Genomic DNA, 17,536 nt, shown 5'->3' on the forward strand with positions numbered 1-17,536 from the left:
TCTCTTTGATTAGTTTCCATGCACTGCTTCTTGTCCTGCCTTAGGTGCTTTGGAGAATAGGGTGACCCTCCATCTCTTCTATGTTCTACAAGTCTGCAGAAAGAACAATATTCCCCTTTTCTGATTGGTGAAATGAGAATTCTCTTGTCTAAATTATATGCTGTTATTTTGATCCTTTCCAATCTGACTACTCACCCATTTCAATAAAACGTCCATAATCTCTCAAAATAATTATCTTTGATGAAACCTAAATGAGAGACGTAAGTATTTCAAGACCTTTCTGGAGTTCAACATTATCAACCACATTATTCTGTTATGTCTTAGGAACTGATCCTATATATATTATTTTATAGTGGCTTTTAAAATTTCCCTTCCTTCCATCCCATTTTTGTCTATCCCTTTTCTTCCTTTTTCTTTCTTTCTTTCTTTCTTTCTTTCTTTCTTTCTTTCTTTCTTTCTTTCTTTCTTTCTTTCTTTCTTTCTTTCTCTCTTTCTTTCTTTCTTCTTTCTCTTTCTTCCCCCTCTTTCTCTCTCTCCCTCTCTCTTTCTCTGTCTCTCTCTTTCCCTCTCTCTTCCTCTCTCCTTTCCCTCTAGGAAACATCTGAAACACACAAGCTTCCAAGTGCCCAGCAGAATCTCTCATTACAAGGGTTCATTCCAGCCAGTCTCCTGTCCTGCATTGCCTGAAAAAGCCTTCCTCCCCTCCCGCTTTTGGGGCTGGGAAATTCAAGTGAGGCATGTGCTGCAGCCTCACCCCCACCCCACACACCAGCAGCTCTGGGCCAGGAAGCTTTCTCGACTGCCTGAAACCTTACCTTCCTTCCTTCCACACTGAAAAAAACACGCAGTGGCTATAGGCTTCAAGAGCTTTGCTGCGCTTCTCCAACCCGCCACCGCATCCTAGCCACCAGCCACACAGGTCTGCCCCATTGAGCCTGCTGATGGAGCACTCCAAAAGAGGTGGTTGGAAACGGCTTTTGTTCAGTCCCAGCCACCCCTTTTTCAGCGCAACCGGACGGACAGCTGCTCCCTTCCTTCTCTGCCTGTTTCTTCTATGGCTGAGGAAGAAGAGAGTAGTCGGACGGTTGGGAGAGGCTTCTGGTGCTGCAAAAGGGACGGCTGAACATGTGGTCACCTACTGGCTAGCTGAGCTGGGCCAGGCCGGCTGGAGGAGGCACGTCCACTGGGAGAAGCGGGCTCTGGGCGGATAGGCAGGTGGCCGGATGTCCCTGGGCTGCTGCATATGCGCATTGCATATGTAGTGGCTGCACTCACAGTGCGCATGTGCAGCGGCTGCGGGACATCCGCCCAAGCTGCGCCCAGCCACCATGTGGTAGGGAAACCTAGGAGAGTGACCAGGGCAAGTGAGCAACCGGGCAACTGGGTTGGGGGCGTGGCCAGCCAGCGGTCGCCACCGGTTCAGCAACCCACACCAAATTACCACTAACAGTTCGGCCGAGCCAGTGTGAACCAGTTGATACCACCTCTGGTTCTGATTGTTTTAAGAAATCAAGATGGATCAGGCAAACACCTATTTAGGCCAGCACTCGTTTAATGCAATGTCTTTGGGTTACTGACTAGCAAAACATGGAGACATCAGAGTTCCAAATCAAGAGATAACATTGAACATTCATTAATAATTAATTTTCACAGACCTTTCCTCCATAAATGTATCCAGTTCTATTTTAAAACTTCTATTTTAGTGGCCATTATTACATCTCACAATAATGAATGCCACATGTTGATGATACTTCTTTTCATGTGTTCTAAATCTCTTTCAAACCAGTTTTCCTGGGATGACCTCTAATCCTAGGTTTTGAATTTTGTGCCTTTTAAGTTCTCAATTTTCTGCATGCTTTAACAAATCCAAGTTCTGCCCACCTTTGGTCGCTATGTTTCCAAGTTACAGAACAAAACCCAAATATTTGAGACTGTCTCTGTCCAATCACCTTACCTATCCCATTAAGTGCAGCAAGAGAGGCATGCTGTGGATCAGGGAGGGTCATCTGGCAAGACCCAGAATGTAAGCCTTTTTGACTGTGGCTAGAGCCCTTATTTGAGATCAGATTAGCCCAACCCTGCTAGCTTTCTATAAAACCCTAAAAAAATGGTTTTACCATTGAGCATAGGAACCCAGGAGTAGCAATTATACAGACTGTTACTTATGGATGCTAGAATACCTTATCTATGGATTTTGTTGCATGGTTTTTGAAAGTTTTTATACTGATTTTATCTTTTAATTTTTGTGTATTTTCATTTTATTATTTATGTCTTGTTTTGATGCTGTTTTTAATTGTTTGAGCTGACTAGAGTCAGATATTTGATATAGGAGGCATTATAAACTAAAGTCATAAATAAAGTCCTAAACATTCTACATGTAGTTCTCAACTTATGATCATTCATCCCTCTTAATCTTTTTTCACTGTTTAAGAATATGGTTGACACCTTCTGCATAAAGAGCCTATCCTTACCCCCAGCCCCACCACTGTTATAAATAATAAAAAAAATGTTCATTATTTCTTCTTGTTCTTTGGAAATTAAGTATTTTTGTTTTGACAATTATATTATTTTTACATTAAAACTACAGTATCTAGGAGATGTGTTCTATTGTGAGCTAAGGTAAAAGGGATTTTGATTTGCTATTCTGTTGAAGGTGATGAGTAAATGGCAATGGGATGACAGGTATTTACTAACACCTATTCAAATTGGAATTATAATGTCAATGAGAACTTACAAAAACAATACAGATTACAGTATACTAAAACAAGGTTTCTTGAACTGAGTAAGCCACAGTGACTACATTCATATGTAGTGCTAAGCCAGTGGGGCTCAAACTGGGGGTAGTCCAAGCATCTCCTGAGGGTAAAGAAGCAATTTGTAATTCGCTCTTATGAGTTGAGGATCCAGTTTGCGACTGGTGCTGCCAAGACACTTATATAAAACAACAGTCTTGGTGTTTTACATTGTTTGAGGTGGGGATAATGACATTATTCAGAACATGGAAAAAGAGCATTTGGATCAAAAAGTTTAAGAACCACTATGTCGAGCCATAAACTATACACTTTATAAACTTTACTATACATAAACTTTACAGGTCACAACAGCTACATTCACACAACGTGCTAAACCAGAACAAATAAGCCCACATATTAGCTTACTGCAATGCAACACTAATTAATTTCAAATTAAAGCAAAGAAGATATTATTTGGGACTAATATTATCAATTTATATTTTGACAATAAGATTTCAATACACCCTTATGAGAAAATGCTTCCTCTCACATGTTGCTTTTTAAAAATAAATTACATCTCCAACTTTTAACTGGATTTTTAAATCAAGCAGAAATGTAATGAGTGCACATTTTGAACTGAGTATCCAATAAAGCCCATCCTAACTGGGAAGCATGTAATACTTGTCTATAAAAATGTCTATAAGTACATATATGAAATTAAGTATTCCCTTTGATCTAAACAATAGAGTTTGAAAGCAGCGCGCTGTTTGCATTCTCTGTCAAGGAATTAACATTTCTAGACAGGGTGGGAAACAGTTACATTAACAATGAAGTTGTGTAATATTTTTTTGCCTATTATCTTCTTACAGTAACCAGCAAATTTCTTTTAGATTTTAACTTTAGAGGATTGGCTTATCAGTTACATTTCATCACTGTGCACATTTAAGAAGACAGAAATCACATTTGCTCAGAAGTAAGTCCTTAAAGGTATTTTAGCAATAGCTTCATATTTTGATGTTTTGTTTTTAATTGCAAGTGCTCCACATCTAGGTAACTAGACAGTACCTGACCACAAGCCAGCCAAGTGGTGCAATTATTCATACTATTGGTAATAATCACGTCTGCATAACTGGTACATAAACCTCTAATTACAGAGTCAGGATATCCCCGAGGCTTGGGAAACAACACTAGCTTCACAATATGAATTTAACAAGCTGAAACGTATACATCACCAAAAAAATATTTTAAGGAACACAAATCCCACCAGGAATAGGACCCTTTAAGATAAAGGCAGAGAGCAAATTTGTACCACTATTGCCCCTGCCCCTGGGTCATCATCTTTAAATCCAAATAAATGACACTTTGATATTAAAATATAATCTCCAACACCATAGGAGGAACTATTTGCAAAAACATATATCGTGTTAAATCTGAACCTGTCCCCCACAGAAAAGTACAATACTGCAAAAAAATTAACAAGTTCACCCCCTTCTAGTGATGGTCTAGCTAGCATTAATAATAATCTTTTATATATTTTATACATTTGGGTTCTGAAATTCTTCAAATGTAGAAACCTATTCTGAATGTACTCTATCCCAAACAGCAGCAAAAACTGGCAGGGGAAGTCATGTGAGATGTCAAAACTTCTCCAGGGACATGTTAATAACTCTCTTTAACAAGCAGACTGGACAAAAGGCTTTAAGGATGAGATTCAAGTGGCTGCTTTTTGTTGCACGTACAAAAAAACCCCTTATAAAGATGACTATCAGGCTACTATGGAACTAAGAAATCTAGCCAATCAGCTCCAAGGTTTCAACCCTGTCTATTCTCTAGCCTTAAGGGGTTGGACTCCCATTTCTCAGAACTGAATTTTGAAGGCACTTCTTTCATAAATTTTTTGTCTGATCTTCAACTTTCTACTTCCAGCCTTGCTGGCTTTAGCCTTCCTACTATGAACTTGAACAATACAGAATCCATCAAAAAGTCAATTTAAAGAATGTGTTGAATTTATAGCAGTATGTACATTGCTGACCTTAACTCTGCCCAGTGCATGTTTTAAACACTGGCTAATGGATCCATTTCAATTCATCATAGTATGGAAATGGGGACTAGTTCTTATTTCCGTTGCAGTTGATTCTTTTTCTACCCACAATAGGGTACCTTTGCATGTTGATGGTTACTGTTAATATAATGTAGTATTTAGTTAAAGGCTCATATTTCTTTTTACTAATGTCCATGTTCCTTTTTTACTAAAGAAAGTTATTATTTACTTTTGTGCTGATAATGCAATTAAAGAATTCAGTAGTTGACTTTAGGTCAGTCACTTTCTCTTACTGATTTTAGGCTACAAGATTGCTGAACTGATAAAACTGAGGTTATTGTATAGTGTATACTGTAGTGGTTAAGAATTTACTAAATATTCTTTTTATGATTATGGACAAAGGTACACTAATTGCCAAGCCAGATACACTAGAACAATGAATGAGGAAAAACATGAAATGTTTTAACACAGTGGTCCCCAACCTTCTTTAGCACCAGGGACTTGTTTTGCAGATCATTTTTCCATAGATCGTGGCTGGGGGAAGAACATACAACCTAGTATCTAAATCTTGCACAGGCACAGTTTGCCTGCTGCTCACCTCCAGTTGTGCAGCCCAGTTCCTAACAGGCCAAGGACCTGGACCAGTCCATAGCCCAAGGACTTCTGTTTTAACAGGTTTCCAATGTCCCAGAGAAAAAATGCCCTGGGATAGAAAAAATAAATGTTTTTCCTTATCACTCATGAGAAGAAAGAATGCAGTAGTCCTTGACTTAAAACCACAACTGGGACCAGAATGTGCTCATAAAATGAGTCATCGCATTACTGGACTCACTTTTATCACCATTTTTACTGTGGGCATTAAACAAATCACATGGTTTCAAAATCTCACAGTCATTAATTTGCTTGTCAGAAGCCGGCTTGGTAGATCACAAATTGTGAATAATGACTACAAGATGCTGCAAACATCATAAATACAAGTCTATTGCCAAGCACCCGAATGGCAGTTATAAGACCACAGAGTTGGTGCAGTAATCATAACTTCTAGGACAAGTCATAAGCGGCCTTATTCCAAAATTGTCTTAATTTCAAACTATTGTTAAAGGAACAGTTACAAGTTGACTACTGAAAGGAGTTGAAAAGGAATTGTAAAATCCACATATAGTGGATTCCCACTAAACACTTTCTCAAATGTAGAAAATTTTTGAAGATCAATTTGTGCATGTGCAACCACAATAAAGACCTTCTTGGAGTTTGGAAAAGAAGATGAAGTTTGGAATTAAGAATCCTCAAATTGCAAACAAAAGTGTGCACCAGATCTTTGACTGATAGTCTCATATCATAAACAAGCAACAGATATTTGGAGTCTTACCCTGTTAATTTGAACACAAATAATTTGCAACCCACCAAGTTCCACATGCTCTTCCCCAACTTGGTCATTAATCACTCACCTTTGGAAGATTTCCAGAGCTAAAGGGGTTGGGGAAGGGAAGAAAGACCAGCCACTCCACTGCTGAGCCACATGGCACAATACCACAAGAAGCTGTCTTTTTCTGAGTGAAAAAATAACACAGGAGAAGCTAAGGCTAGCACTAGTGAAGAAACTGAAGAAGCTTCTTGGAGAAGTGAAATGTCTTCAAAGAAAAACAAGAAAGTCCCATTGCCTCTTGAAAAATATCCAAACAACCATGACCTTTATGATTGAGAATCTCCACAGATATTAGCGAAGAAGGAAATCCTCTCTGGGTTTTTTTACCTCACTGACATTAGCCTTAGCTCCACCAGCTTTAGTAAGGAACGGAAAACCAAGAGTTTTGTTTTCCTCTCAGTAACACTAGCATTAGCTTTGCCAGTATTTTTCATTTATCGAATTATGCCAAGTGGTCCAACAATGCAGTAGACCATCCTTCTTCCCTACCCCAGCCTCCTAAGTTCTGAAGATCTTTGAAAGGTTATGTGTGTGATTGTGACAAGGTGGGGAGAAGTCTCAAATGACTGTGGGGATCCCAAGGGGCAGAAAGCAGAGCATGGGGTATCTCAGGGGGTGGAAGGAGGCCTTGGAAAGCCAGAGGCAGGTGAGTTTGTACCTGCGCTAAATCACCCAGGATTTCCACCATCCCTGAGGCAACCCGTGCTCCACTCAACTGCCCACATGTTTGTTTAACAAATGCATTTGGGACAGCAGGATAGGGAGCCATTAAATGAGGCAGTTCACTTAACAGCCATCCTGACTTCAAACTGTAAAGGGGCAGGCTCCGTTATGATTGTACTTTGATGACTACTTGTACTTCATTTAAATGGTGAGATAAGAAAGATAAACATTATAATGACTATGGAAAAAAGTATTTTATTTATCCATGCAAAATTAAAACAGCAGAAAGCTTCTCTTTTTGGCTAAATGTTTAGAAAAATAATACTCTTTAAAATATGTATAGGCTACTTCTATTTTACAAAATAATCCAACTTCCTACTCAAAATACAGGAAGAAAAATAAAGAATACTATGCACGCACAAAGGGTACCCTGTATACACTTTTATACTATATCAAGCAGTTAATAAAAATTTTAAATAAGAGCTGAATATTGAACTGACCATTTCCAGGATGATCCAGTAATTTCCTTCCAGAAATTTCTTGACTTATTTCCATTGGAGGTGCAGATTTGACATATGGTAGATTGATAGAAAGTTCAGATGTTGAGGTGGATACTGAATGAACAGTTATTGTTTATTCCCTCCCACCTCACAAAATGTCTTTCATTCAACTCTAAAGAAGGTGTACAAAGTTATAGAAATGTTTTTGGATTGAAAGAAGGCTGTATATACATATGCATTTAACAGCACTGCATACCTTTCACACAAAGATATGCAATGCTGTTAAATACACATGCATGTACATCCTTTTTTTAAATGATCTTGTAAAAAAAAAATCCTCTTTTTTGCCATTTTGTCTTTTGAATAAACTAAGTGAAGGACCTCAAATCTTACTTCAGAAACTTTGCTAAAAGTGTTTTCCTTCCCTATTCTTGAATTCCCCCACTCATTTCTCCAAACTGCCAAAATAGACAGCAAAGAAAATTTTGGCACCACATTAATATATACTCCCCCAAATTCATAAATCATATTTTCATCACCTAGCCAAAGTTCAATCTCCTTCTCTACTTCGTAATTAGAGCTGTTGTATCAATGTAATTGCTGTTTTCCATCTCTTTATGTTCAAGATAAATCATTTAGAAATTAATATAAGATTATGACTTTATTCTTTATTTTTAACAAATATAAATAAAACATGAAATATATGTTAGGAGACTCTAGAATGCATCTTTCTAAAGGATAAGAGTGAAGAAATAAGACCAGCTATTTGGCAGTGGGAAAAATATAATAAATGGAAACTGAACCCAAGAAATATATAATTATAACCACTCTTATTTATTTAAATCATTTATACATCTGCCTATCTGTTCTGAAAGCTATGCCAAACAATGCCAGTGCAACTACTGTCATAGCGTTCTGAGAGGGAACAGTCCACCTACGGTTGTGAAAACTGCTTTCTGTTATGATCACTTTCATATTGTTGTGATTCCCAAGTTTGCAATCTAATTTATTCTCAGAGATTTCCTGGGGTTTCTCTGTCATACCCATATGCTCCTCCTTAAATCTAATCTAATCCATCAGAGCTGATTCCAAGCTCACCCTTCAAGTGAAGGGTGTGCAGATTACAATGCCCCTACAACTATAAATGATACACTACCACTACTTCCTATGGCTTCTCCCTGGAAAAAATGATCCATTCATTATATATGATACATTAGCAAGCAACAAATCAAACAATAGAAGACATTATTACAGAATCATAGAATAACAGAGGGAGCTTTGAGATTAAGTAGGAGACCCTATACTGTACTATTCCGGACAAATGGTTGTCCAATCTCTTCTTGAAAACCTCCAATGATGGAGCACCCACAACTTCCGGATTCAAGGGGTTCTATTGATTGTTCTCACGGATATGAAATCTGTCCTTAATTCTACATTGGATCTTTTCTTCTTTCATAAGCTTCCATACATTACTTCTTGCCCTTATTTCAGGTGCTTTAGAGGCCTGTCAAACTTCTGGCCCATGGGCCACATGCATCACATGCTGGCCATGCCCATACCCGGTTTAGCAAAGGGGAAAAAAGTTTTGATACGTCACGTGTCGCTGCCCAGATGTGAGTGTGCCACCCCTACTTTAGAGAATAGATTGATTCCCTCTTCTCTGCGACAGCCCATCAAATATTGAGACAGCTATCATATCACCTACCCTACAGTCCTGTTCTTTGTTAGACTAGTTCCTGTAACTGATTATCACAGTCTCAAGACCCTTAATCATCTTTGTTGCTCTTCTCTGCACTCTTTTTAAGGCTTCAACATCTATTTTATATATTTTTTGTATACCTTAATGTTAAATAAAGATTTTGTTTGTCTCAAAAGACAGACACGCTTAAAATACATTGCATCTTTTTCTTTTCCACCCAGTTTCATATCTTTAACAATTGAGATTTTAATCAAGGATTTCTATTGTTTGACTAATGGGTCCCTGAAATGACTAGTTTTTACAGAGCCAAGGAACTGGAGTGAGTATGTATGTACGTACGTACGTATGTATGAAGTGTGGGCTCCCTTAAAATGTGTGCCATCGCTCTGAATGATAATAAAAAATAGTTAAGAAGTTTAATGAAAATTTTCATGAGTTAAAAATATCAACAGCAATAATTGAATGTAGGTATTGTGTCATGAATATAACTGTCAGATATTAAGTTGAGGTTTATGATAGAAAGATTTCTTTCATCAGCTCTGCTGTATTTCAGTGACCCAGATAAAGGGAACGTCTTCTCCTGATTATCTCCTGAAAAAAAATTACCAACATCAGGATGGACAACAGAAAAAAAACCCTATTTCATCATGAATGTAAGAAAAAATATGATAAACTCACCATTTTGATGAATGCAACACATCTTAGGAACACTATATTTACAGTATGTATAAAACGTCTTCCATAATTATATTTCAGCCCAAATCTTTTTAATGAAAGAAGTTTTAATTTCCAGATAATGTTTGACATATTTATTACTGAAGAGGTACCCACTATACTGCAAACTAAAAAAAAAAATCATAGGAAGTTAACCAAAACAGATTTCTATTGTTTAGGCTACCGAGCAGCTGAAGTTCAATTCTGTCTGCATAGTGCTGATACAGTGTAAGGTTTTGTAAGTAAATAAGACACACATTTCTAAGATAAGAGAGAATAATAGCACATCATTAGCACTACCAACCCAATTTATGTTCCACTTTTTTATTTTATGACTCTTATCAGCAAATCACCGTAATGTGCTTTGCAAGGAAATCAGTCACAATACTGAATAGCAAGTGCAAGAGAACAGAACTCTCTCCCAATAGGCATCATATTCACTTATTCAAAGGGCAGGTTTGGTGTTGAACAATATTGGTCTGAAAGTAGAGTTTTGTTATTGGATTTTTGTTATTGTTGCTCTGCTGTTTTTGCAAAACCCATTTGGTATAACACATAAAGCAAATGAGACCATACTAAACAGTGGTGGAATTCAAATTTTTTTACTACCGGTTCTGTAGGCGCGGCTTATTTGGTGGGCATGGCTTGTGGTCATGTGACTGGGTAAGCATGGATTTGTGGTCATGTGACTGGGTGGGCTTGGCTTGGTGGGCATGTGACTGGGTAGGCGTGGTCAACTCAATGTCACTCACATCAAGGGGTGCCTCACCTGGCCCCTCCCCTCCCAGCCATTCCTTGTCACCCAACCTCAACTTATTTATAGTTCTGTAAAAATGTTGTTCACCTTTTTTTGACTTTATTATCTGCATACTATAGATGTACTTTCATGGACCACTGAAAGGAGGAAATGGCTCACATGCTTTAAGAGTGTGATAGGCAACAGGCTTTTAAGGGGCTGCCACAAAGAAAGGGGGACAATGTATTTTCCAAAGAAGCAGAATGCAAACAAGAAGCAATGGATGGAAACTGAACAGAGAGAAGCAACCTAAAACTAAGGAGAAACTTCCTGACAGTGAGAACAATTAACCAGTGGAACTGCCTGTCTCCAGAAGTTCTGGGTGCTCAATCACTGGAAGTTTTTAAGAAAAGACTGGACAGCCATTTCTCTGAAATGGTATAGGGTTCACCCCAAGCTCCCTTCTAAGTATTATTCTGACATCTTTCCCAGGATTTCTACTCAGAGTTTGGTATCCTCAGTTTTCTTGCCTGAGCTGGTGGTTGGACTAGAAGACCTCCAAGGTCCCTTTCAACTCTTGTTAAACACATGTGTATTTTATGCTCTGGACTATTGACATTGAACGCATGTAAACCCTGAAAAATATGTGGTAGCCCTGGGCAAAAGAAAGGCAGAAAAATCAATCTATGTGTAGGGACGGTATAAAATATTAACACATGATAAATAATGGAACAATTAAAAATTATAACACAGAGTTTTATCTCTCTTTCTCTTCCTATTTTTTCTTTCTTTCTCTACCTTCCTTTCTTTCCTTCTTTCTTTCTCTCTCTCTCATACACACACACACAGAGCACGTAAGAGACAAGCATTTTGGAAGCAGCTCCTTTAAATTTCTCTAAGGCTGAGTGGATTCCCCCACCCCCTCTGTCAGACTGCACTCCTTCTCACTCCAGCACTTTAACTCACAAGGGGAAAGTGTCCATGGGGAATCCTTGGAGAAGTTTTTAAAAGACCTGCTTCCAAAATGCATTTCTTTTACGTTTCAAAAGTGCTCCAAGGCTCGATTCACCCCCAACCCCCCGTCAGACTGCACTCTTTCTCACTCCAGACACTTTAACTCACATGGGGAAAGTGATACTTGTAGCGTCCATGCCTTCCTTCCTTTCCCCAGGGAGAAAGAGGACGTGGGGAATGGAAAGCTCAACCAGGCAACCGGGTTGGGGACTTGGCCAGCCAGGGGTTGCTACCGGTTCGGCGACCCATGCCAAATAACCGCTACCGGTTCGCTCGAGTAGGTGCGAACCGGTCGAATACCACCCCTGATACTAAACTGCTGGAAATTTATGTATAGCAATAAGCAATTAAGAAGCAGAAAGTTGAACAATATTGGCAGTTAGTGCCTTTCTTAGAGGCTGGTTTAAGACTATAATACTCAATTCCACAGCTGTTAATGTACAACACTTCTGATCATACCATATTGCTTAATGTACAAATGAAATCACTATTTAAAAAATCATGTAGGCATTGTTACCATTGTGTGGGTGATACACAGCAGTATTTGCTCTCATTGCTGCCATGGATTAAACTCGTCATCAGTATCTGAACGCCATAAAAATTTGCTGAGAGAAAATTCAGACCAAACATAATTGTTGAGCAGGCCACATATCCTGAAATGGAAAAGCAACCTTGGAATGGGATTCTACTCTTATCCTATGAAAATTACATTAGCAGTTTGCAGTATTTGTAGACATTGCTTTGAACCTACATGTTCACACTGCAGATGCAGAAAGGAGTGTGTTTGGCTTTAGCTATAGCATCATCATCCTTTCTTCACAAGATCAAATCTGCACTTTTAACATATATCCCAATATTTATTATTTATGCCTATTTCTTTAGATTTTAGAAACTACATCTGGTCTAGAATGCAGCAGCAAGCATGCTGATATGTACCTATAGGATCATACCTTGTCTTGCAAGGGCTGATTTGGTTACAATTTGATGCTGAGTACAATTTAAAGGATTAATGAGCCTCCTTTAACAGAACAATAAATAAGCAATTTAGGCTAGTGAGTCCCAAAATCTGCTCAGTGTGTGAATCAAGTACTTTCAGCAGATACCTGAATATTTCCAGGAAAGGGGAGCCCATCGCATTTGTGAATAAAAACTTTTCTTAATGTTAGATTTTTTTAAAACATTCAACTGGAATATCCCTCTTGATAACTTAAATATTTTATGTATTACACTGTGGAATAATTGATACTATATTTTTATATACCTCTGACTGTCAAATCTTTCAGATTTATTTGAAGTGTGCTGTCAAATCCCCATCTAGCCTCCACTACTCAAACAACCCAATTCTCTCAATCTCTCATTTTAGGATTTAATTCTGTATAGTGGCTCCTGACAATCCTTGCCATTTTTCTCAGAGTCAGCTCCTTTTAAAAACCCTTTTTAAAAACATGTTGCCTCATACCAGTCACAGTATTCCAAGTGGGGTTTGCATAATACAAAATAAAATAGAATTATCGCTTCCCATTATTCCTCCATGACTCTTGATGGAAAACTGCATCTGTTTTTCCCCATCCATATTAATCTATTGCTCATATTCAATATTCAAATCAACTAATATTCCAAGATCTTTTCACAAGCGCTATTTCTGAGTTCCCATCCGATACTTGTGACTTTGGTATCTGCTTCCTGAGTAACTTTTACCTTATGATTCTTGACTCTTGACAAATGTATCTTTTCTTTTATGTACGCTGAGAGCATATGCACCAAGACAAATTCCTTGTGTGTCCAATCACACTTGGCCAATAAAGAATTCTATTCTATCTATTCTATTCTTTGCAATCGATAAAGAGTCATCGCCAAGTATTTTGAAAGAACTTGCAAAATGGGTTCTGGTCTTAACTTTGGCTGCCTGAAGAATCTTCAAATCTGGAAAAATTATTTTACAATCCTGCCTGGTAGGATTTTGCCAGCTAATAGCATTTGTGCTAAATGAAATGCTCTCTAAGAAAGAAAGACAAGAATATTTTGTGCAGAAAATTATTCTTAATTGTACACATTCATAGAGGAGGGTCCTAAGTACTAATATGAAGTTTATTGAGGCTACAAAGAGATCTCAAGATAAATAAAACACAAAAAGCAAGCTTTTTCCTCCTCCAATACTAGACAAAAGATTAACATTTATTCTGTACCATATGAATGAAATATTCTTCCTCACAAGATCAGTCTTCCACAGTATCTACAAACCATAGGTGTTTACTGCAATGAAATAAAAATAGAATTAGCAGGAATAATAGGTGACATTTACAAAAAATAAAGTGATAATGGCCCCCTTAAATCAGCAATCAAATTAAGAACTTTAAGTACTTAAGAATTTTCTTTCAAACTCCTAAAGCTTTGAAGGAACAAATCAGTCATTTCATCACATGCACAAAAAACCCTCTACTACTATAATTAGATTTGCCAACCATCGTAGAAATAATTACAACCCTGTTGCACTTACATTATGTTAGTGTTGAGTGATATTGTATAAATCTCTGCCTAAAGAGAAATGCATCTTGCAAATAATTCAGTCTACTTTTTAAGAACAATGTTTCATGCCTTTTCGCCACCACATATCAAATACAATTCTCAGACTGGACCTCGGACACGTATCAATAAAAATATGCAGTTGACTGAAATACTGATGAACATGATTGATCTGGAAAAGATATATTATTTATTTAATTCTCATCGATAACTTTGATTCTGGCAAGAAATAGCAGCTTCTGCTTTGGCCTATTGGCTCAACCTTTGAAAATACTGGTGCCTGTAAAAGCTATATCAGAAGTTTGTCCTAAACATAGATTTGCAGATGGATTAAAATAAAATCTCTCACTATTGTAACTGTAACCTTTGAAATAGACTTTTTCTGTTCTCATATAATATCTCTATTCATCACAAAAACGAATGTATACAATGTTTGAGGCAAAGCTTAGACACCCTATGGCCTTCAAATTTGTGCACTGTAGAAAGTTAGCACCCACCCCCCTCCTAGAAGAATAGGTGTTGGTAAATTTACCTGTGAACGCCCTTTCTATCTATGCTGCAAGAGAGCCCAGGATGAGTAGACTTCTTCTTATGATGTCATTAAGCTGAGTCTGTACTTGTATATATAAAAGCCAGCCCCCGGGAGTATCCCCAGCTTTGGTGAAGTTACTTGAAAGACTGAAGAAGTGTCTCTGAAAGCAAACAATCCAATACATTAACATGCCTTACCATCTCCAGACGAACCAAGGGAGGGGCTGGGCTCACTCACAGCACAGATAGAAAGGTGTTCACAGGTAAATTTACCAATGTCCATTCTCCTCCATGCTGCAGCGAGAGCCCAGGATGGGACATACCAGAGCTTGCATGTCCGCAGGCAGGTCCTCGTCTGGCCAATCATTCCGACTGTGGAACCACTTGCTGAAGTACCCATCTGCCGAAGGCCGCAGTCGCCGAGGCAAAGGAATCCAGATGGTAGTGTCTGATGAAGGGAGATGGGGATGTCCACGTGGCCGCTATGCAAATCTCTTCCAAGGATGCCTGGGTAGCCCAGGCAGCTGAAGTGGCAGCACTTCTGGTAGAGTGCACTGTCAGACCTTGAGGCACCAGAAGAGCCACCACTTTGTAGGCTTGTGCAATGCACGTCCTAACCCACCTGCTAATAGTAGGGAAAGAGGCCTTGTTGCCCAAGTGAGTAGGGGAAAAAGAAACAAACATGGCTTCTGTCTTCCTAAAAGAGAAAGTGCACTTGATGTAAATTCTGAGGGCCCTTCTGACATCTAGAGTGTGCCACTTGCGCTCTAAGTCATGGTGCGGAAGGGGGCAGAAATCAGGCAACACAATGTCCTGGGAACGGTGGAACCAGGTGTGAAAGGTGCAGAGGTCCTGCCTGATCAAAAGAGCGGCCAGCTCTGACACCCTTCTGGCCAAAGTGATTGAAACAAGAAAAACTACCTTTAGAGTTAGGAATTCGAGAGACACTGTTCTAAGAGGTTCAAAGGGGGGCTTCATAAGGGCATTGAGTACCATATGAAGGATACCTGTGCACCACAGGTGGGTGTAGGTTGGAAGCCCATTTTAAAAATCTCCTGAATGAGGGGTGATGAGACAAGGATGGAAATGAACCCCATGAAAGAATTGAGGAGAGAGCTGCTACCTGGCGACATAAGGTGTTGGGGGCTAAACCTTTCTCCAAGCCATCCTGATGGAAAGAACCTCTGTCAATTGGGCTGAGGAAGGAGAGAGACCCTCCTTGAGGCCCCATTGACAGAGAACCCTCCAGGTGGCATCATAGATGAGCCTCGTAGATGGTTTATGAGACCCCAGGATGGTGAGGATAACGCTCTCTGGGAGATTAGTCTCCCTTAGCCATTGCCGCTCAAGCACCACACAGTCAGCTTGAGCCACTGGGGATCCCGATGGATCAGGGCCCCCTGATGCAGGGAGATCAGATGGGCTGAGATTCTCAAAGGTGTGGCCACAGACAGACTGACCAGGTCCGCAAGCCAGGGCCTCTGTGGCCAATATGGTGCCAGGAGAATTAGCTCCGCTTGTTCCTCCAACAACTTCCGTATGATCGCTGGAATGATGGGAAGAGGGGGAAAGGCGCAGAGGAGACCCGTGGGCCATCTGCACCGAAGAGCATTGGTCGTCGTCCCCCGCTCCCTGGCAAGGAAACCTGGTGAAAAATCTGTTGACTTGGGTGTTTTGAGGAGTGGAGAAGAGATCCACCTTTGGAGTTCCAAATCTGAGAGAAAGATCCCTGAATAGGGACAGTGAATGGACCATTCTGCCTGGTTGACTGAACTCCTGCTCAGCCAGTCGGCTTGGGAGTTGTCGACTCCGGAGATGTGATCCGCTGAGATCGACAGCAAGTGTTTCTCTGCCCATAACCCCAAACATTCTGCCTCCCTCATAAGTGCCTTGGATCTCGTCCCCCCGCCTGTTGACGTGTGCCTTTGCAGCCATATTGTTTGTCAACACGAGAACATAGAAGCCAGTCACAGAGGCTCTGAAATGCCTGAGAGCCAGAGATATAGCTCTGAGCTCTAACCAATTTATGGGACGGGTTGTCTGACCTCGACCAAACCCCTTGAGCTATCTGACCCTCCATATGGGAGCCCCAAACCAGAAGTCTGGCATCTGTGGTGATTACTAGCCTGCTTGGCTCCTTGAACTGGAACCCCTTTCAGAGGGACAGGGAGAGCAACCAATTGAGGGACCGCTGGGCCTGTGGAGAAAGCAGGACCTTGACCGATGTGTGGGTGGTTCCTACTTGTTGAAAGGGGAGCAGGATCAATTGGAGTGATCGGGAGTGAAGCCATGCACATGGGATGGTGCCGATACAGGAGGCCATCTTTCCCAATAGTTTGGACAGCATCAACAGGGGAACAGTCTGTTGCTGTTGAATCTGGCTGATGATCTCTGCAATGTTTTTTCCATGATCTGGAGACAGGAAAACCTGGCACAAAGTTATATCGATAACTGCTCCCAAGTGCAGCAATTTGGTCATGGGTGAGAGATGGCTCTTCTTGGTGTTGATGGAAAAGCCGTGGCTTTGGAGGCAGAACAGGGTAATCTGTAGGTCGCGATGGGCAGAGTGGATGGAGGAGAACAGTCAACATGTCGTCCAAATAGCATTGGATCCTCACTGGAACAGAATGTAGGTGAAGCCACCAATGCTGCTAGAATCTTTGTGAAGACCTTTGGAGCCGATGAGAGGTCAAAGAGAAGGGCTCGATACTGGTAGTGGGCATTCTGGTAACAGAAATGGAGAAACTGGCGATAATGAGGCCAGATGGAGATGTGGAGGTAAGCCTCCGTGAGATCACTGGAAGAGAGGAGGTCGCCCTCCCAAACGCTCTCTAAAATAGAATGCAGTGTCTGCATTTTAAATCACCTGTATTTGACAAATTGATTGAGAAATTTTAGGTCAAGGATGGCTCGCCAACCCCACCCCCAGGCTTTGGGAACAAAAAGATGAAAGTAAA

General features: G+C 40.0%; 1 protein-coding gene across 14 annotated transcripts in view; it reads right to left on the reverse strand.

Moving 5' to 3' along the window:
• SUPT3H (SPT3 homolog, SAGA and STAGA complex component) overlaps nucleotides 1-17,536 on the reverse strand; it is a 253,432-nt gene that overhangs the window by 175,157 nt on the left and 60,739 nt on the right. For 4 of the 14 annotated variants that reach the window (XM_087919397.1, XM_087919402.1, XM_087919396.1 and 1 more), the window contains 2 exons: nucleotides 13,712-13,778; nucleotides 12,043-12,178 (listed from right to left, as the gene is read on the reverse strand). The exons of 6 other annotated variants lie outside the window; for them this stretch is intronic. In XM_087919397.1, coding sequence (XP_087775523.1) covers nucleotides 12,043-12,155 — 113 coding nt within the window. In that variant the 5' untranslated portion in view covers nucleotides 12,156-12,178; nucleotides 13,712-13,778. Of the gene's footprint in view, nucleotides 1-6,221; nucleotides 6,324-12,042; nucleotides 12,179-13,711; nucleotides 13,779-17,536 lie in introns of all 14 variants that reach the window. 4 more of the 14 variants (XM_087919392.1, XM_087919393.1, XM_087919394.1 and 1 more) reach the window with 1 other exon arrangement.

The sequence above is a fragment of the Pseudonaja textilis genome, chromosome 1, assembly GCF_049901715.1.
Source record: "Pseudonaja textilis isolate UNSWEBS1 chromosome 1, rPseTex1.2, whole genome shotgun sequence".
NCBI lineage: Eukaryota > Metazoa > Chordata > Lepidosauria > Squamata > Elapidae > Pseudonaja > Pseudonaja textilis.